At 37.3% G+C, this 21,343-nt stretch overlaps 1 protein-coding gene across 3 annotated transcripts in view; it reads left to right on the top strand.

Annotated features, from left to right (window-relative positions):
- DNAH5L (dynein axonemal heavy chain 5-like) overlaps nucleotides 1-21,343 on the top strand; it is a 148,852-nt gene that overhangs the window by 34,644 nt on the left and 92,865 nt on the right. For 2 of the 3 annotated variants that reach the window (XM_040696426.2, XM_040696425.2), the window contains exons 33-43: nucleotides 2,550-2,661; nucleotides 2,988-3,116; nucleotides 4,395-4,594; nucleotides 4,695-4,848; nucleotides 5,465-5,731; nucleotides 5,943-6,071; nucleotides 6,489-6,704; nucleotides 8,298-8,444; nucleotides 10,619-10,791; nucleotides 12,805-12,983; nucleotides 20,388-20,575. In XM_040696426.2, coding sequence (XP_040552360.1) covers nucleotides 2,550-2,661; nucleotides 2,988-3,116; nucleotides 4,395-4,594; nucleotides 4,695-4,848; nucleotides 5,465-5,731; nucleotides 5,943-6,071; nucleotides 6,489-6,704; nucleotides 8,298-8,444; nucleotides 10,619-10,791; nucleotides 12,805-12,983; nucleotides 20,388-20,575 — 1,894 coding nt within the window. The remainder of the gene's footprint in view (nucleotides 1-2,549; nucleotides 2,662-2,987; nucleotides 3,117-4,394; nucleotides 4,595-4,694; nucleotides 4,849-5,464; nucleotides 5,732-5,942; nucleotides 6,072-6,488; nucleotides 6,705-8,297; nucleotides 8,445-10,618; nucleotides 10,792-12,804; nucleotides 12,984-20,387; nucleotides 20,576-21,343) is intronic. The other variant, XM_040696427.2, reaches the window with a different exon arrangement.

Here is a 21,343-nt window from a genome sequence, read left to right as displayed (position 1 = left end):
ACAATCTGTACATCAGAAACAAATATATTGAAAACAATTATGCAATATTTTTATCATATCAGCTAGTGGGGAAAAAAAAGATGTTATGTTTTTCTTCTAGTGGAAAATAGATGAACTGTTTTCAGTCTTTTGTAAGGTTTGTATAAGCCTTTTCTTTATCTTTTTACAAAGTGGCTCTGATCACTTTCTGAGTGTGTTCTGTCAAGATAAGTTCATACTCAAGATAAAGACCCTTCTCTTTTGCAGATCCTTTCTTCTGGAACATGCATAGTTCGGATCAGCTTTTGATTTTGTGTTCAAAATTTGACCTGAGAGACACTTGAGTAACTTCAGGCGTATTATTCAAGAGATCAAATCTGTGTTTTTATCTCATCTCAAGTCTTTGAAAAGCATGGAAACATTTTTTGTTCTCGGGCTTTTTAGTTGTATGGTATTTTAAGCATGTCACCCTTTTATCAAGGGCCATTTGTGTAGACACAGAAGGGGTGGGGTGGAGATTTTTTTCCTTCTTTGGAAAAAAAGAGTGAACTGCTTTTCAGTTTTGGGACAAAAACAACTCAGGTTTTTTTTGTGTGCGTTTCTTTTTTTTTTAATAATAGTAAAAATGTATGTATGTAAAATATATATACTTCTGCATTTCAACAGTACCTAGAAGTCTTGATTTTGTTTCAGTAGAATTTTGCAATCTACATCATCTTCTCTTCTAGAGTTACTTATTTTCCATGAAGTGGCATGATTATCCTTTTGTTTTCTTTTACTGGAACTACTGAAGGAAGCCACTGCATGGCATTTTTGAAAGTTATGTGTTTCTTTTTCCTTCGTGTGTGCCTTTTTTTTTTTAACCCTCTCAAGTGCTGAGCTATCTTTGGAGCAAGAAGATTACCAAGAAGCAAGAAACATCTTTTATGACAGGTTTAACCTGGGGCTGTCCTTCCTTTGGCAGACCTGTTAGCGTATTGAATCAAGCTATTCTCTTTAATTCTGGAGAACTTTAAACAACCCAGAGAACTAACTGAGAGGGCAGTGAGATGGCATGTTGTGTTATGAAATAAGCAGGAATACTGGAAATGCAGTTGGTGTTTTCACATAATTCTAAAGATCTGCGTAGTTCTTCGGTGTAATGTTTGCTAATTCTTTTAAAAAATAGTGTAATAAAAAAAATTACCATAAGAAGAAGAATCTTCAAGTTGTCTGTAGGTGCAAATAATTCTATTTTAAATAATTTAAATAATAATAAATAATAAATACATTAATATAAAAAGGAAAAAAAATAGAAAAAGGAATGTGGTAAGAAACACTATAGAAATTTATAATTAACAACTAGATGGAAATTTTCCTTTATCTTTTACTTAGTATAACTTAAAAAGAATGTCTAGTAAATCTAAGAATTTAAACCTGATTAATGGAATAGTTTGTTAATGTAGTACATATTCTGTAGAACTTGTTGTTGGAAGTTATTACTGAGATCAAAACAAAGAAAAATGTTATTTGTATTTAATTATCATCAATTTTCATTATGAAGTGAAGAGATTCCTTTTCCAATTGCTAGCCTAAGAAAACCATTCTAAGAAAGTTTGTTGTGCCTCAGCATAGAAGTAGCTATGCACTGCCTCTCAAAGCTTATCCACACATCTGAATATAATTTTTCATCTGCAATACTTCTTCTCTATCACTTTTGATATTGTCTATTGTTGGATTCGAGATGAAAGTGTACAGAGAGCATTGCAGTGCTATGACAGTAAGCGTATGTTTATCTACCTCATAGCAGCAAGCAGTGAAGAATTCACACATGCTCCAGTGTTGTGTAACAGATCTGTCTGATTTTGAGCTGTGAAAAATGAAAAATGTATTTGAAGGATCTTTTGGTTATGAGTTGGATTTGTGCTGTTTCTCCTTTCTGCCACTGAACTGTAAAAGAACTGCTGTCAGTCTTTGGTCCATATCTCTTTCAGATGAAAATTGTTGTAACTTGTTAGAAGTAAACAGAGCAGTGGCAGTTCACAGTGCTAGGCATTCCTCATTTTCATTTATTTTTCATATTGAAGTAACTCATAGAGAAAGACTGTTCTTTAAACATTTTTCATACAAACTAGGTATAAAGTAGGACTTATTTGAAACTGAAAGATTTTTTTCTGCCTACAGGCAGATCAGTTTTGTTTTAAGGTGTACTTTATTTTGCTTGAAAAAAATGCATGCTTTTTAATCATTTTCCCCTTTATAAAATAGAGTATATTTTCAATTTTTAAATAAAATGACAATACCGTAAAGGCTTAAGTTCAGGCATGAGTTTGCAGGTAAAATTATCATTCTTTAATTTAACTGGAATGGAAACCAACCCAATCTAGCACAAGTTTTTCCTGTCCTTAGCTTTCATTTTTTAGTGTTTCATGCCTGCAGTCATAAATAATCAGCTATATTTTATGTTGCCAGCTTGTAACTGGATTTTTTTTTTTTTTTACTGGTCAGAAAATGAGAATATATTGTACTATTAAATGTGGAATTGTGGTTATGGGAATCAAATATTTCTTCTTTTTTTGTTCTTTTTAAAGAATTCGTAAGTTACCAAAAGCTCTGAAGGAATGGCAAGCGTTTCGAGACCTAAAAAAGAAAATTGATGACTTCACAGAGAGCTGTCCTCTGCTTGAAATGATGGCAAACAAGGTATGTTCAGCGTAATGGTTTGGAGATAACATTAATTTGAAAAACTCTATTTATGACTGTACTGTCCGACTGTAAGATGCTTTCCATAATTCTTTTTTTTAGGTTAAATCAGCTTTATTTCTGACAAAAATCTAGCTGGGATGGTTCACAGAAAAGTACAACAAAAGCCTTTGTAATTAGATGAGAAAAACTGTTAATGCTTTCAGTGGAATGGAAACCAAGATTCCTTTATTTGTTTAATAGATACAACGAAAAAATATGCGATCATTCTAGTCCTAAAATAATAGTTTTTAAAAACCTTTCATAATTCCTATGGGCTTTTTTAGGCAATGATGTCTCGACACTGGGAAAGAATTGCACAAGTAACTGGACATCACTTTGAAGTTGACTCTGAAAATTTCTCTTTGAAAAACATAATGGATGCCTCCTTATTAAAACATAAAGAAGATATTGAGGTATATTTACTTTTCTGTCCTTTTATCTAGTCAGCTTTGTAACCTGAACAAATTTGGCGTCAGTTAGAGAATTCTTTTGTAGCATGGAGTTTGGTAGCTGATATCAGCACTGATGACTATTTCCTTTTATCCTGAAGAAGGATGAAATGAATAGATGGTATTACACCAGTCCCACCATAGAAGGAATTCTGTTGTTTTGAGAGTAGTGTGATTCTGTCACGCTTCTGTTTTAAGATCTGCTTACTTATATTTTTTTTCAATTCCTTTTAAATGTCCCATCAGAGAGGAAGTGTCTGTAAGTCCAGTCCTGCTAAATGCTTGAAATCCTTGGAACACGGTAGAAGTAGGATACATAGAATTAAAGGGAGACAAGGTTCATTTGTATTTCAAACATTCTTCTCAAGAGAATAGAGGAATGAGAAGGGTTGTGTAATGTGCACAAAGATATTGCCACATCCATTTTATGCCACTGTCATCTTTTGCAAGGATAAATTACAGCTAAAAATAAAGAACGAAAACCCCAACTGTTTCAAACTTCATTTTTATTGTGAATCTGCTTTCTAAACCAGTGGTCCTTCTGTAGTAGTGACCTGATTTATCTTGTTCCAATTCTAAGAGAAAAACATGAAATCAAACTTCAGCTGTACGCAATATCCAAGCAAGAGTATAAGCCTTTTAGAAGGCTCAGAGTGGCTAACATTCAAAGGAAGACTTTAAACCTGCAGTGGCATTCAGTATGTTTCTGAACCTGATTCTGGGGTACTCCAATCTAAGTAGCTTCTCCTTTTTCTTTCTTACTTTCTTTTTTTTTTTTTTTCTGATGCAATACCCAATTTTATGGCTTTCTTGTCCTTGCTGTCTTCAAGAAGTAGCATACATTCATGTTGCCCACACACACTCTGCTGTTGGGATGTTTCCTGGTTTCGATTGATAATGTTTATTTTCCCTAACACCCTCAGTAGATACATTGGGCTTAAAATTTTAATTCATTCGGAGAGGCAAATTCTGACTCCAGATCTACTGATTGAATTTTCAGAAGTATAAGGCGACTGAATGTCAATGATGATGGAGTATACCCCATACAATATTTCAGTTGCCAATAATTCTATAATATAACCCAGTGGTGTATTTGTATATTTTGGGGCTTTCCTATGTATGTTTTCTTTAGCTAAAGCTCACACAGAAGTCAGGATCTAGCTAATCAATTTTAGTTGCCTTGACAAGTGTATATTGTATTATTCGTAGAGGAATACCATTTACTATTTTAATCTTACATAGGATATCTGCATCAGCGCTGTTAAAGAAAAGGATATTGAAGCAAAATTGAAGCATGTAATCAGTGAATGGAGTACCCATGCTTTCAGTTTTGGCCAATTCAAAACACGAGGAGAACTCCTTCTGAAAGGATCAGATACATTAGAGAAAATAGCTTTGGTGGAAGACAGCCTCATGATATTGGGGTCACTCATGAGCAACAGGTACAAAAGTTAATATATGCACATCTGGTTTAAATCTAATAAAAACCAAAAGTAAACAGTGATAATATTTGGCTTTTTTTTTAAACTCTTGTTTGTACAGGTATAACACGCCATTTAAGTCCACTATACAACAGTGGGTCCAGAAGTTAGGCAATACAGCAGAAATAATTGAAAACTGGATTGCTGTACAAAACCTCTGGATTTACCTTGAAGCTGTGTTTGTTGGTGGAGACATTGCAAAACAACTACCTCAGGTATGCTGATTTATGATAACTATCTGTGAAAGGCAGTATGTTGCTAACAAGTGATCACCCACATCACAGTTTACTTACAAATATGCCTGATAATAAAGTTTTGTGAGTTGTGCACAGGCATTTTAGTAGAATTTTTGCCATATTGAGGTCTGTCTGATTGATCTGCAGAGAACTTAGTGGTACCAACAGGAACATAATTGTTTATAATTCAGGTTCCTTGTCAACTTGCAATATTAGTGAATCATATGATAGATAGCACAGGGTTCAGTACTACTGAATGCAAAACTAATTTATCATGTCTTTCATATATTTAAGTGTGACTTTCTCTGTATTTGCAGATGTCTGTAGGCTCTAAGCTGCATGACAAAGCAATGGCAGCTTTTCTGTATGAATTCTGTGCATTCAGGACTCAGTTCCTAACTAGGGCAGCTATGTGTATGGTAATGTCTCTGAACTATTGCAATCTCTTCAAAAGACTGTTATGACTTTTCATGATGGTAGATGAGAAAGATTTAGGAAGTGCTCTGACTTCTTCCAGGAGAGAAATTCTTTAAGTTTTAAAAACACATTTGTTTGGTTTTTTTTTTTTTGTTTGTTTGTTTTTTTTGTACTTCAGGAAGCCAGAAGATTTCAGAACATTGATAAATCATGGCAGAAAATTATGCAGAAAGCTCATGAAACATCAAACATAGTACAGTGCTGTGTTGGAGATGAGACTCTGGCACAGCTGTTGCCACATTTGCTGGAACAATTGGAAATGTGTCAGAAATCACTGACTGGATACTTGGAGAAAAAGCGGTTGAAATTTCCAAGATTTTTTTTTGTGTCTGATCCTGCTCTTCTGGAAATCCTTGGTCAAGCATCTGATTCCCACACGATTCAGGTACAAGTAATAAAGCAGTCATGCTCTTATGGTCAATATTGGTAGGTGGTGACTTTTGTTATTTTAGTGGTGACTTTGTTATTTAGTCAAGTGATTTTTTTTTTCACCTGTGGAAAATCTGCAAAACCTTCCAATACACAATTTAAAGGCAGACTAAGAATGCCATATCAGATCAGTTTGTGGAGCTTTTTATTTTCTGGTTCTATTGCAGGCACATTTATTAAGTTTGTTTGACAACGTTAACCGGGTTGGATTTCATGAAAAAAACTATGACCAGATTTTATTGTTTGAATCTCAAGAAGGAGAACGGGTCAATATTATTGAACCAGTTATAGCTCAGGTAATGGCAGTATATATTGCACTTTTTCATGACTTGATTTAAAATGGATTTGTTGTAATGACAAACAGTGTTGCATCATGTTATTATTTGCCTAGCTGAATGAACACCTTCGGCATGATCAAGGCCAAAAAGGACAGGACAGTTGTGTCGTTCTGTAACAGTTGCTTTAGCTGTTCTTTCAGCAACACTGATATGAAGTACCAAATCCATCACACCTAAGAGCATGCAGAAAAGCAGTGGAACAGGAGAAGAGGAATCTTTTAGATTAGAGAATAACAAAAAATAACGAAGAGAATGGCAAATAGGAAAATGGGAGTTTGAAAGACTGGGGGGGAAAAAAGTCACACAGGTTTTTTCTTCCCTGTAAATTATTCATAAACTAATTCTTTAAAAATACTTTCTTGTTTATTATTTCAGGGCAACGTGGAATTCTGGTTAGGTCAGCTGCTGAATGGGATTCGGAAAACAATCCACACTATCATTAGAGAGGCATCAGTGGCCATTAGCGACTCAGGATTTAAGCTGTATGACTTTCAGGCAATGTTTCCTGCACAAATAGGACTTCTGGGAATTCAAATGATCTGGACCAGAGATGCAGAGAATGCCCTGAACAGTACCAAAACAGACAAAAAGGTAATATTTAATGAATCTCTGGGGATTAATTAAAAATTTTTATTTGGATCAGTACATATTGTGAAAAGTTACAAGTAATTTGCAGCAGAAAGCACAAAATGCTAATTAAGTAACCAGAATAACAAATAAACTAACAGGAAAGCAAATGATAAAATAAGTTATGAGGTCGCACCTCCTCAAAAATTGCCCCGTATATGTCTTAAAATTGTTTCTAATGTTGTGATTTTCTCTATTGTTCTGTCAGCACAGTCACACTGAGAAGTGATTTATTTGGGAATGCGGTGAATCTCATGCTATTACTTTCCCCAGAACAGATTTGGAAAGAAATAAGAGCTCCCCATATTTGGTGAAATTGTTGTACTTCATCGGCTTTTGTCTTTCACTTTTTGTAAAGTGACTTAGAATCTTCAGTTTGTGAGCTGTTTTTTTATGGGGAAATTAAAGAATGGAAGCTGTCTTAAGAGGTGCTGATTTAATCTCAAATGCTCAGAGAAGCTACTATTAACACCAAGAGGTTATTAATTTAATAACACTGAATCGATGAAGTGGGAAGGAAGGGATATGAACAAAATAGTTGGAAATGACTGTTAATCAGGAATATACAATGAAGTGTGTCTGAGAATTAGAAGCACCATCGTGCAGTAAAGGAAAACTGAGGAGAAAGGTGCTATGCTGTACTTTCATAGTTAATTAAAACAAAGACTCTAGATTGTGGAGATGACCGGTTAGTGCTGCCGTTTCTTGTATGAAATTTAAAAAGGGCACAGACCTGCTTTTAGTCCATTCCAGTTCATATACTAACCAGACTCAGATTCTTTTTCATTTCCTAGAAAACAATATTTGTTGTCTGGGACAACCTCTGTGTGTGTTTGGAGGGCAGGGAGGTTGTTTAGCTCCATAAGTTTTGGGGTGGTTTTAGCAGTTTATTCTCAGAAAACAGGGAGAGTTTTAGGGTTTGAATATATTCACAGGAAACTGTGATCCTTCTCTCACATATTTATAACCGGAATATAAATTAGCTGCTCTGTCTGATACCCTAGCACTTTGTGATTTTTTGCTGACAAGGAAAGTCACTGACAGAAACTGATGCTGTTTACCTGAGTCACTGTTATATAGTTATTTTGTATTTTTTGGATTTTGTAACAGAATCTGGTGCCACATAAGAAATTATTTCAGCATTAGCATTGAAGATTACAGTACGTTTTTTATCTTCTCTGGTTAGAAGATGGGATAGATCTCTAGGTTCCTGTTCGCCTCTGAAGATACTGTTTGGGTGGATATGCAATATCCACAACAAAAGGTTGATGGTTCTGCAAATATACAGGGATGCAATCAGCTGAAGATGTGTCCAATCCTGGAATCAAATTGTGTGTGACATGTTCACCCAGAAGCATAACCTTATTGCGCTTTATTGGGCTATGACTGTTTGTATGGAGGGCAGCCCGCATGTCCAGATTTCGAATTCCAAACCTAATAAATACAAAGCAAAACAGAGATTTCATGGGGCCAAGGTGTTTGCAGATGTTTTTTTTTTCCTAAACACTGGGAAAGCAAATTGTGTTTATGTTAACGTGACTGTTCTTGCTGTGTAAGGTAATGCACGCCACAAATCAGAAGTTTTTGGAACTTCTAAATGATTTGATTGACATGACTACACACAATCTAACAAGAATGGAGCGCACAAAATATGAAACTTTAATTACCATTCATGTACACCAGAAGGATATCTTTGATGATTTGGTGAGTTTCTGAAACCCTTAAGAGACTTTCTGTATACAAGCTTTTGCACATGCAGTTTATAAACAAATCTCACAGTGTGTTCTTTATGAGTAGCTCTGACATCAGTGCTGTGATATAGAATACCTTTTCTATTTAGTTTCATTTCATAGAGATGTCACGTGGAGATAAGGATGAAGTGTAAATAGATAAGTTCATGGATTAAGACTTTGTGCTCTTCATGTTTTTAAGTGGTTGTTGATTCTCATGCGCAGAGTCATTGTGGGGATTAATATTTTTAAATTAAGATATTCTCTTAAATTGAAAATTTAATAAATTATTTAAATGAAATGTAAGAAGAAAAAACATGCCCTTAGCATTGCTATCAATCAGGTGATTTCCAAGCTGAGATCTGTGTTGATCTAAAGTAACAGTTATTTAAAGAGTAAAGCTGTGAGCTCTGCATGCTTGAAAAAGATAGCAACAATACCCAGAACAGATATTTTAATGTTTTTTGTTTTGTTTTATGACTGAATTGCATGAGAATTCCTTTAGATAAGTTTTCTGAAAATATGAAACTACAGTCATAAAAATGGGAGTAAAATAAATTTTGAAAAATCACATGTTGCAAAGATCTGTAATTCCATACAGCATTGTTTGATTTTTGCATATATATCATACAGAAAAATAAGAAATGCATGTGTAAAGAGAGAAAATCATAAAGAAAAAGTAAAAGTTAGAAAGAAAACTGCCAGCTTCTAAGTTAAGTGTGGAGTTTTATCCTCTCATCATACTTCTGATGCATTTTCATAGTTATTTTCTTAATTGGACATTTCATTATGAATTAATGCCATATTGTGATGAAATTAAATAACAGAAAATGGGATAGTTTTCAAGAGTCTGTGTGTATAAAATAAAAAAATCAGGGACAAGTCCAAAAACTGGAGAAAGGACTGATTGATCTAATATTAGTCTAATATTATCCCCTCTTGTTAAAACATTTCCTGCTAAGCATGTGGGGGTTTTTTTTTGTTTTGTTTTTTGTTTTGTGTGTGTGTGTGTGTGTGTGTGTGTGTGTGATTGAGAGAAAGCAAGCAAAGTGGTTGAGAATTAAGAACAGTTTCTTTATCTTAAAGCCTATCTGCAGTCCCAATGACCAGGATCACATATTCCTCTGGAGGCTACCAGTTTGAGATCATAGAATGGCCTGGGTTGAAAAGGACCACAATGATCATCTAGTTTCAACCCCTCTGCCATGGGCAGGGTTGCCAACCACCAGACCAGGCTGCCCAGAGCCACATCCAGCCTGGCCTTGAATGGATGTGACATCCACTCCGGGGATGGGGCATCCACAACCTCCTTGGGCAACCAGTTCTTAGTGTGTCACCACCCTCTGTGTGAAAAACTTCCACCTGATATCTAACCCAAACCTCCTGTCTCAGTTTAAAACCGTTCCCCCTTGTCCTATCACTATCCACCCTTGTAAACAGCTGTTCCTCCTCATTTTTATATATATTCCCTTCAAGTATTGGAAGGCCACAATGAGGTCTCCCCAGAGCCTTTTCTTCTCCAAGCTAAACAAGCCCTGTCTTCATAGGAGAGGTGCTCCAGCCCTCTGATCATCTGAGTGGCCCTCCTCTGGACCCTCTCCAAGAGCTCCATGTCTTTCTTGTATCTGGGGCCTCAGGCCTGGACGCAGTACTCCGGATGGGGCCTCACATAATGAAACAACATCTGTTAATTTGCTACAGCTCTGAACGTGTGTGGCAACTTTGTACTGAAAAATACTAAACGAGTGCATCGACATGTATACAGTGCATTCCTTCTTTGTCCAACTTTTAAAATTTTGTGAGTAATGGCACCATGCAATATAACCAGTATTACTAAATAGTTTTTTTTATTAAGCTAAGAACAGCTGTCACTGTTCTTTGATGTCTTTTTAAGACACAATTAATAATTTCTAAACACAATTCAAAGGAAAATCAAAGTGGTTGAAGGGATCAGAAATGATCAAACTAAGTTATAAAGAGGTTTGAAAAGAACAATGTGTGTGTTGAATCCTGACTAATTCTATACTCATTCTTTCACCTCTTAAATTTATGCATAGCAGATGTTTCTTCTTTATGGAGAACAGAATTTAAGATGAATTTGTTATGTTGTTTGACTTCTGTATTAATGTTATTTCTCTTGCATCGTAGGTCCGTATGAACATTAAATCTCCATCCGATTTTGAATGGCAAAAGCAATCTCGGTTTTATTTTCTTGAAGACTTGGATAAATGTGTAATCCAAATCACGGATGTGGAGTTCACCTACTGCAATGAATACTTAGGATGTACAGACAGGCTCGTCATAACTCCTTTAACTGACAGGTTATTATAAAAAGATTACAGTGCATAGTACTTGGAGCCTTACTGGTTTCCTTTAACTTTCATGTGAGTTGGAATTCTTAGTCTGGTTTGCAGTACAGTGCTGCAGTACTGATGCTGAACAGGAGAGGCCAGTGCTTTTATATCTATATCTATATCTATATCCATTTCTGTATCTGTATCTACCTATCTACCTACCTATCTATCTATTTAGAGAAGGCAGGCACCCCATAGAGAGGCCCTGACTTTTCTTTTGAGTGTTTGCTTAGGCTATCTGTGCTGAGGTAGCACTTGCATGTGCTCAAGGTGAATATAGCAGAACACAATGCTGATCACTTAAGCAGAGTGGATCTGCGGAACAGTATGTTGCTGCTTTCAGTCAATTAATAGTTGAATGTGAATTTGGGATTATGGCAAATAATTTTAAGATGATCTAGGGGAAATATTAGTAACTCAGGAAATTGCATCAAACAGCCAGTACAGATATAATTTAAAGCAAGAAACAGAGAATTGCAAAACTGCAAATACACATGCACACACAAAAAACCCAAAACAAAGCAACCAACCAACCAAACAAAAAACCCAACAAAGACTTTTAAATAAAATTTAAGGAGAAATTCTTACTACTGGAGAATTATACAGTATGGTACAAAATCCATTATGTACATATTTTTCTGAAGTATTTGGTAGTGCTTCACCAAGGCAAGAAGTAGTTGTATTTGTGATGCGAAAGCTTGTTCTTTTAAGTGTGGATAGGAATGTCAAAATACTATGTGTGTTTAGTTGTTTGTTATGTGAAGAATAGCTGCATACTGCTAAATTGATGCAGAATTGCCTTTATGCTCTGTACTACAAGATTTTATTTACAAGTGATGTTTTGGATTTTTGCTGATTTCTGAAACAAAATTTTGCCCAGTAAGCTGCTTAGAGAGCTAAAATCATTTACTTGGATACCAGGCTTTTAAAATATAACACATATCTGCCAAATCTTGTATATATACACTAAAAATTCACTTGATTTCTGAAGAGAAATTAGTCTTTTAAGTGAGCTTAAGCTATAATAACTAAATCCCAGAGTTGTCTGGGGTTACCTGCAAGATCTAAGCAGAGCTGCAGAGATTGGAAGCTATCTACTACCATACACTGAAAAAGTATTTGAAGCAGGGATAGCAGTGTTGGCATGGGAAACATTTACTTGTTGTATGAGAACAGAATTTATTCCCCTTATAAACTTTTCCACTTTAATACCACTACGTAAACTTATATGAGTTTATGATAATTTTTAGGTAGTAACATTTAAGCTTTGCATTAGTCACCTTGGAATCGAGTGCTGTTTGGCTAATGATCTTGTGTTCAGAAACATTCCTGAATCACATGATAAATATACATCTGCTATCTTGCAGTGTATTAATAGGATTGAAATTGAGTGCTCCTAAACATCATGTCAGACACAGACCATCCCATAGCAATTACAAAAAAGAAATGCAAGTGCTCTTTCTTAGGACTTACACGATTCATGGACTTACCACATTTTCAGTAGCAGAACAGTTAGGAATGATATTTTTTCAGTGTTAACTGAGCGTCTGTTAACTGTTTACTGGCTAATGAGGTGATAAAGCATTATTACTGCTATCATGTTAGAATTAGTACTGTATTATTTTATAGGAAAAGATACTGGTACCATTTGTTTATTTTACAGTGCCCATTTTCTCTTCCCAGATTTATCATAAAGCTATTGAGTATCATAGTGCTAACATAATTGAACATACGCTTACTGGGATTTTAGAACTATAGGTTACAACAGCAGTCACATTTCCCACTTTAGTAGTCTCCATACTATTTGCGGAGGCTGTGATCTAAGCCTGGAGATGTCAACTCAGGATTTACCACAGGGAGGCACACTCATTTATTCCCCTTTCCCCAGCCCTATGTAATACAGGTGTTGTGGTTACATTAATGGGCTTCAAGTAATTAAGAGTAGGAAAGGATTAATAGAAGTCTTTATTGTTTTTCTAGATGTTACATCACTCTGGCACAGGCCCTAGGCATGAGTATGGGTGGTGCACCTGCAGGACCTGCAGGGACAGGGAAAACAGAGACAACTAAAGATATGGGCAAATGCCTGGGAAAGTATGTTGTTGTTTTCAATTGTTCAGACCAAATGGACTACAGAGGATTGGGCCGTATCTATAAAGGTAAGAAATAATCTGACTTGCTCATTTTAAAGTCATATGTTTCTATCTCCTCACTAGTGACTTAGAAGTGATTAGTCAAGTATTTCCTTCTCTGTTTCCTGTTATTTCTAGATGCATATACGCTTTTTTTTTTTTAATGTTTGATTGATTCTTTTTTGTTGTTTTTGTTTTGCCCTCACCTTTTCCAGTCTCTTTTAAATTCTTGGGGACTGTTTCCTATCTCCATCCATGTTTTCTTTTCCCTTTTTCATCCTTTCTACTGATTTTATTTTTGCAGCTATTCCAACCACCCTATGGGAGGGTATTCAGCCCTCCCTTGCCCCATTCATGTCAAACAAGAGAACAAATCTACAGCTCAGTGACGTTGTACAGGCAACAACGCCTGTACAACGCCTACAACAACGCCTACAACAAGTAGGCAGACAGACACAAAGTAGTGTACTCTTTTATTTCAAACTCGAGACATTTTTTTAAACTGGGAAAATGAAACAGCAGCCAATGCAATAAGTTTTCATATTAAACAGATCTTTGAAGTCAGTTTTGCAGACAGTGGTCAAACGATCCAATGTTTGTGAACTCCATTATGTCTATCTTCTTGTATGTGGTTGCAGCGGGTTATATGGACCCCAGAACACCATCATTTTCTGTAAGTGGTGGACAGTTAAATCAAAAACACAAGGTATCGTAAAAATAATTTTCACTACTGTGACATCTCATGAAGGTTATAATATAACCTGGAGATCATTTCTGTTTTTAGTTAAGCTAGAAATGCTGGCCAAAATCTTAATAGAAGTAACTTTTTTCTCTCTTCCCTTCCCTTCCCTTCCCTTCCCTTCCCTTCCCTTCCCTTCCCTTCCCTTCCCTTCCCTTCCCTTCCCTTCCCTTCCCTTCCCTTCCCTTCCCTTCCCTTCCCTTCCCTTCCCTTCCCTTCCCTTCCCTTCCCTTCCCTTCCCTTCCCTTCCCTTCCCTTCCCTTCCCTTCCCTTCCCTTCCCTTCCCTTCCCTTCCCTTCCCTTCCCTTCCCTTCCCTTCCCTTCCCTTCCCTTCCCTTCCCTTCCCTTCCCTTCCCTTCCCTTCCCTTCCCTTCCCTTCATTCCTTCCTTTCGTTAAAAGCTTAAGAGTATCCAGTTAAGCTTTTCTAATGGGGATAAAAATCACATAAACTATGCTAGGTTTGGATTAAGATGATTTTGCATTTAATTGTGAAAAGATTTTTGTCTTCCCTGTGGTCTTACTAGGTTGGTGTAAGGCCGAGTTAAATCAAACTGACGAGTATTTAAGATCTGAGGTAAAAGTACTAGTGTTTTCGCTTCCCTGGACTTTGTTGTTTTTCCTCCTAATCCTTTTGTTTCCTTACAGACATTTTTTAGGCCTCATTAACTTGCTGATTTTTTTTAATGACAATATCAGAAAGGAAAATGGAAATAGGTAGAACAGAAAAAGAAGGAAAAATATTGATCTATTTGCCAGGTTCCTCTGATCATGGCTCTGAAGTTTGTGTCTGTCTGTGTCCTGCAGAATGTCTTTCTCAATAAGTGAACATTCAAAAACATTAGCAGTGTTTACAAAAATGTGAATGTAGATAAGAATTATTCTTGCTTTGTCCGCCTCAGCCAGCCTCCATCCCCTATTCCTCTGAACCATGAGCCAGGACAAAAGAGATCAAAGATGGTGGTATGTCTTTGCCTTTCTTCACCTTAAAAGAGGCTTTCATTGCCTTGGAGAAGGCTGAAACTGATCCTATGGAGAGCAGAAGACAGTATCCCCTTGTCACACAAAGATGTGGTTAAAAGATTCCTGGAAGCTGATGACTTTTGTGTTGAGTATATTACATTATTATAGTGCTTACCCAAGGTATATACTGTGTATTTAACCATATGAAGATAGAAAACACTCACCTACTGATCAGGACCTGTGGAAAACTGTTCATTTATGTAGAGCCAAACGAATTTAGGAAGATTTCTAAGCTAGAGGTTGAACTACTTGCACATATAAATACTTCCAGTCAGTGTCACAAATTTCTCTTGTAACTTCCAGATCCTTGAGCCAACTTTTAGTTGGATGACTTTTATTGTGAGAACTTGTAAATAGGGTTACACACAGCTTTTAGTTTACCCAAATTACCTTGCTCATTGAAAATTAACAGAAGTAGACTGGGACCAGCTTGCTTTCTGGTTGAGGGTAAATGTGTTAGTAGCCCCAAGTGCAGTCATTTACTGGGTCCATGCTGTACCTACAGCCATCAGTCAGAAGGAACGTGAGCCTTTGGTTCTTCTTGAAGTGAGTTGAGCTTTGATATCACTGAGCTGTTGTCTTTTTCCTCTCTGCTCCTTTTGTGAGAATTTATCTTCTTATTCTTCCATCATTTTTCCCAGTTCCTTGTTGATTAAGCTGTTACTGATCTGTCTACACTCAGCAATCTAACCTCTGTGTCACTGTGTTGTTTCTGCCTTCTTATCCTAAGCAGTTTGGTAGTTTATCCTCTCTCAGTTCTGTTTGAGGCAATAGTGACAACCGTAACTTTTCATTGTCATCTTTAAGTAAAACCAGACACAATTTCTGTGTGTAAGAAAATGAGCAGAGTTTAGGGCTCAACTTCCCTCATCTGCTGTTTTTCTGCAACCTGATAATTTTTCATGTAATACTGTTAAGCTAAGTAATGTTGTGTGAGGTGTCCTTGTTAATCTGGCTGGCTCATTTAATGGCATGCCAATGTTAAAAATGACTTAGAAGAGATCAACAAATTGGTCAGATGACCATATGATGCCTGTGAGTATCATAGAATCATATCATATCATAGAATGGCCTGGGTTGAAAAGGACCACAATGATCATCTAGTTTCAACCCCCCTGCTATATGCAGGGTCACCAACCACAAGACCAGGCTGCCCAGATCCACATCCAGCCTGGCCTTGAATGCCTCCAGGGATGGGGCATCCACAACCTCCTTGGGCAACCTGTTTCAGTGAGTCACCACCCTCTGTGTGAAAAACTTCCTCCTAATATCTAACCTAAACCTCCCCTGTCTCAGTTTAAAACCATTCCCCCTTGTCCTATCACTATCCACCCTCGTAAACAGCCCTTCCCCCCCCTGTTTATATGCTCCCTTCAAATATTGGAAGGAATGAGGTCTCCCCAGAACCTTCTCTTCTTCACTCAACCCTTCCTCATAATAGAGGTGCTCCAGCCCTCTGATCATCTTAGTGGCCCTCCTCTGGACCCGCTCCAAGAGCTTCACATCCTTCCTGTACTGGGGACCCCAGGCCTGGACGCAGTACTCCAGATGGGGCCTCACAAGAGCTGAGTAGAGGGGCACAATCACCTCCCTCTCCCTGCTGGCCACCCTTTTTTTAATGCAGCACAGAGTGCCTCAGTCAATCTGTTAGTGTTACGTTGGCATACTTCTCAGGGAAATTAACTAGAAATGTGATAATGAATCTAGCTGAACAGAATGGTCTTTTCAGCATTGATCAAGCTGTTGTGTGTTTGGCGAAAAAAAAAAAGAGACTGTTCCTACTTGGGTCAGAACAACCTGTTGCAATGGAATAGGCTTGGGGAAGGGTGGCTGGAAAGTTGAGTGGCAGAAAAGAATCTAGATGGTGCTGGTCAGCAGCCAACTGAACATGAGCCATCAGTGTGCTCAGGTGGCTGAAGAAGGCCAATAGCATCCTGGCTTATATCAGAAACAGTGTGGCCAGCAGGACTAGGAAACTGGTTCCCCTGTTGTATGCGACACTTGTGAGACTGCCCTTTGAATGCTGTGTGTTTTGGGCTCCCCCACTATAAAAAGATACTGAGTTGCTTGAGTGCAGAGAAGAACAAAGAATCTGGGGAAGGGACTAAGTTTATGAGGAGTAACCGGGGGGGTTGTTTAGTCTAGAAAAGAGGAGGCTGAGTGAAGACATACTTCATCACTACTGCAGAAAAGTGTCTGTGAATACACATTAGGAAACCTTTCTGTAGTTGTCTGTGAATGAATATAAAAAATCATGTTTGCTTAGGTTCTGTTTTCTATAGAGTCAAATAACTCCTGTCTTACCTGAGGTGCCTTTTTGTGATTTGATGTTTAATGCAATATTTGATGTAGGATTTGATCTTTATCTTAATTCAGAAGGTGAATACATTCATATGGAGCTCTGTATGGCTTGTGCTTTGGCTAGCCAGGATTCTGTTTTAGTGGAATTTGCTTTGAATTTTATCACTCCTGCGTGCACTGCAGCCTTTAAAAGAATGCCATTTCAGTGCAAAGTAGAATTTATAGTTGCTTTGTCATGATTAATTACTGCACTATTGCCCTATTTTTAGGCAGATGGAGTGATGTATGAGGCAGCAAGTAGGATATGGTCACCTGGCCTGTTGGGTCATCTGTCAGAACAGGGGTGGTTGTGACAGGCTGCAGTATTTGAGTGTGGGTTCCTAGTCCATGTACTAAGCAACATAGCTATGTTGTAGCATTTAGAGATTGGGCCACCCAGCTGTGACTGGCCAGAGGCCACTGAGATGGAAAGGAACACAACACTGAATGGCAGGGATACATTTTTGAGTCTTCCTGAGAGTACTGAAGGTACCATGTGCCATTTCTTAGACCCACTTTGAGGACCAGGATATCTGTGCTGATTTTATTCTTAAACTCAGGCAGTAATCTTTCTGGTCTTTGGTTTTTATGTTCTACTTTTACTCCTTTTACATATTTGATTAGCATATTGTATTCTGTGAGTGGATGGAAATTAATGCCCATATGACAGCGCACAACAAAGTTGAATTCTCTAAGCTGTTTCACAGCAGACAGTTTGCTTGCTGTGCTTTTTGCTTGGGTATTTGTGGTGGTGTGTACATACGTTTTCATTCATTCTTTCTATTTTTATTTTTATTTTTATTTTTTTAAAACACCACCAGAATAAAATAGTTTTGCTAGAATTGAATTAACTCAAAGCTATTGCATATTGATGTTGTCTGAGAGTCAGATTTCCCAACTCCATACAGCAGATGGCATTACGGTGTTTTTTTCCTTCCCTCAGGAAAATTGCTTGTCTAAAAGTGAACTTATCATCCTATAGAGAAAGCAGTTTCAGAAAGCATTCAATCTACAGAAAGTAAATATAGGAGATGTTATGATATGGAACAGAGTCTCTGTTAAAGAGTGTCCAGATTTAGATCTTTTCCTTGTTGCATCCCAAAGAGTAGGTATTGTTGTTTAACAAACAAAGTAGCAAAGCCACTCTTTTTTTTTTTCTTTAGTACCTGTTCATAATAGTTATGCAACACATTAAGCAAAAGGGACCAAACACATTTGAAAAACATCTGCAAGGACTTTTCATCAGAGAGTTGCACAAGTGGGGTACCTCCATGGGAGGAATTCTGTAGTAAGGTTCACTGTAATTAAAAATGAAATTGCGCAGTAGGCCCAGTAAGACAGCTGAAAGTTTTCTGCAATACTAGATTTCATTTAATTCATTTAATAGAACTGTCTTCAAATGTCTTAAGCCAAAACAAGCTCCACTAGGCCAGTGGGATGAATCAAACAACCCTCAGCAATTGTAGCACCAGTTAAGGTGCTCATCTAAGACCTTGCTGGAACCAGGTGGTAAGAAACACTGATCAGCTGTGGGTTTTGAGAAAGATGATTGCAGTGAAAATTAAACAATTTTTAATTATGGATTAAGTGTTATAGTAAGATACAATACAGCTGTCAAAAAGTGATGCTTCTGAATTTGATCCTGTGCTTTTCATTTAGGAAGGTGTCTCCTGAGTTCTTCTTTGACAATTTTACTCTCTTAGGTGAATTTCCATGCTACATGCATGCTTTTGATGCTAGGTACTACGTAGGACACCTTGAAAGTAATGCCTCCTATTTATTTCCATGAAAACTACAACAGATACAGAGAGCACAATAACACTATTTAGTAGAGCAAATTCTCAGGTACAAAACATTATTTTTCAACTTAGTCGCCACTGTTAGCTAGGCATTTTCACCAGCAATGCACAAGAGCCTGCATGCTGTGCTTGTAAAAATCTGCACCAGAGGAGGTAACCCACTGTTCACAGCTGCCACGATGACATCGTTGCTAGGAAAATGTTGCCTATGCAGCCCATCTTTCATTGGCTCAAATGGATGGAAGTCAAAAGGTGCCAAATATGGACTGCATGATGGTTGTGGTCAGACAGTCCAGCCAAGATTGGCAGTGTGATCCATGATCTTCAAACTGGCATGGGACTCAGTGTTCAAGTGTTGCAAGAGAAACGTTGACTGCTTCTCTGGCCTGACTCTGCAAGTTCAAGCTGTCAGTGTAGTCAGCAACATGATGACTTGTCTGAATTCCAGAAGGTCCACAAGGATCACCCCTTTCCTACCCCAAAAGGCAGTGCACATCACGTACCTGTTGAGATCTGTGTCCTGAACTTTTATTTCGGGGAGGAATTTACATGTTGCCTCTCCACAGACTGCCATTTTGATTCTGGCTTGTAGTGGTGTCTTGTCACTAGTAGTGATGTGAGACAGGAAACTGACACATTCGTATTAACTCAGGTCCTACAAAAACTTGCATATCATTTTATTTTTGTTCCTGTGTGACCATGTGTGGGAGCCACCTAGGCACAACCTTTGTGATATGCCAACATTGCCACCATCATTTCCAATGCTGTGAAGCCGTAATTCAACTCCATCAACAGTTCTCTGGTCATAATCCACCAACCTGCACAGCTGAACTGATCGAGACACTCTTCATTTTGTTCCTTGACAGCTGTGCATGGCTATCCAGAATGTGGCTTGTCTTTCACATCACTGTTGTCACTGCTGAAATGCACCACCCCACTGCTTCACTGCGCTCATATTCACTGTTTGGTCTCCAAACATTCAGCAAGTGTTGATGAATGTGGGTGCCATTTATTTTCTGCATGGAGGAATTCAGTGACACACCTTTGCTTCATCCACACTTCCATGTCAGATGCCATTCTGTCAGACTGCCCCTCTGCTACCTTCTGTGATATGGCAACAACACGCAATGGGATATTGGTGGGAGGGTTCATCCCCTATTGTCCTACCACTAACATATGTCACTTAACATCACAGGACAACATAATAAAACAGGAGGGATTGCTTTTGGAGCACCCCTTGTATATACAATATTACTGAATCATTACCACTTTATGGTTACTGTAGAAGTGTAAGATTCTTTGAGAGTTGTTTTATATATCTTTCTTACAAAGACTAATTTTTTTTCTGAGTATCGTTACATCCTAATTTATTTTGAGTTTTTATGCCTCATTTTCTTCTGTGTTAATATTTTTTGTTTTTCTCGTGTTACATTATGTTATGTGGAACGTACTCTTATTTTATATATAAATTCTTCTCACTTGATCTGATATACTGTGTTTAATCAAATATTTCCTTGTTTTCTCTTACTTAGGTTTAGCCCAGTCTGGTGCATGGGGTTGCTTTGATGAATTTAACCGCATTGAACTTCCAGTTTTATCAGTAGCTGCTCAGCAGATATATATTGTACTTCAGTGTAAGAAAAATAAGAAACCTCAGTTCATTTTCACTGATGGTGATGTTGTTGACATGGACAGTGAATTTGGCATATTTCTGACTATGGTACGTATATATGTATGTAAACGGTCTTAGTGTGGAAAATCTTTCTCATATCATTGTCCGTAGAAGTATCCCCGATGAAATCATTGGAACTCTGTTAGAAAACAGTGAGTTTGAATAATGATTTTCTCAAATAATGATATTTTTGCTCACCAGTATTTTTAACTGGATCTTAGGACTTGATTTATGCAGTCATAACTACATATTTTAAGGGCTTTTTTAGTTCAGTATTTGACAGTTTGAGATTGAATCCAACCATCTAATATTTTTAGTCTAAGTCTGTCAAAATAGAACAGAAGTAATTGGCTATTGGAAGGACTACTCTAGATCTTTCAGTCAGTATTTCATCACCTCTGAAGAACTTTTAACTCCAATCCTTCTCTGTGACAGCATGAAGGAAGTCACCTTCACTCTGATTCACTGACCTCCCAAAGATTTATCTTTGGTACCTATGGACTGGATTGTTTCTGTCAGTGCAGGAGGCAAAGAAACAGGAAAGTGTAAGAATACCATCAAAGCTTCTTTGTACTCCCCTCTCCTTAACTTAGGCTACATATGCACAATTTGAAATTAAAGCATTTTCCTTTATTCTCAGGTTTCCTATCTTTGAAATGGTGTTAATGTTGTCCTTCTAATTTGGAAAAAAAAAAAAAAAGACAAATGAACTTGTGACGTACCAAGTCCAGAGAAAATGTAGTGTAGTTTGAAAACTGCTGGAAGAATTTAAGGAATTATTACTGCATAGCCAGAGACTACTGTTCTCAGAGCTGA

The sequence above is a fragment of the Gallus gallus genome, chromosome 2 (genome assembly GCF_016699485.2).
Source record: "Gallus gallus isolate bGalGal1 chromosome 2, bGalGal1.mat.broiler.GRCg7b, whole genome shotgun sequence".
NCBI classification, from domain to species: domain Eukaryota; kingdom Metazoa; phylum Chordata; class Aves; order Galliformes; family Phasianidae; genus Gallus; species Gallus gallus.
The sequence above is the reverse complement of the archived record's forward strand: the minus strand, read 5'-3'. Positions and strand labels throughout refer to the sequence as shown.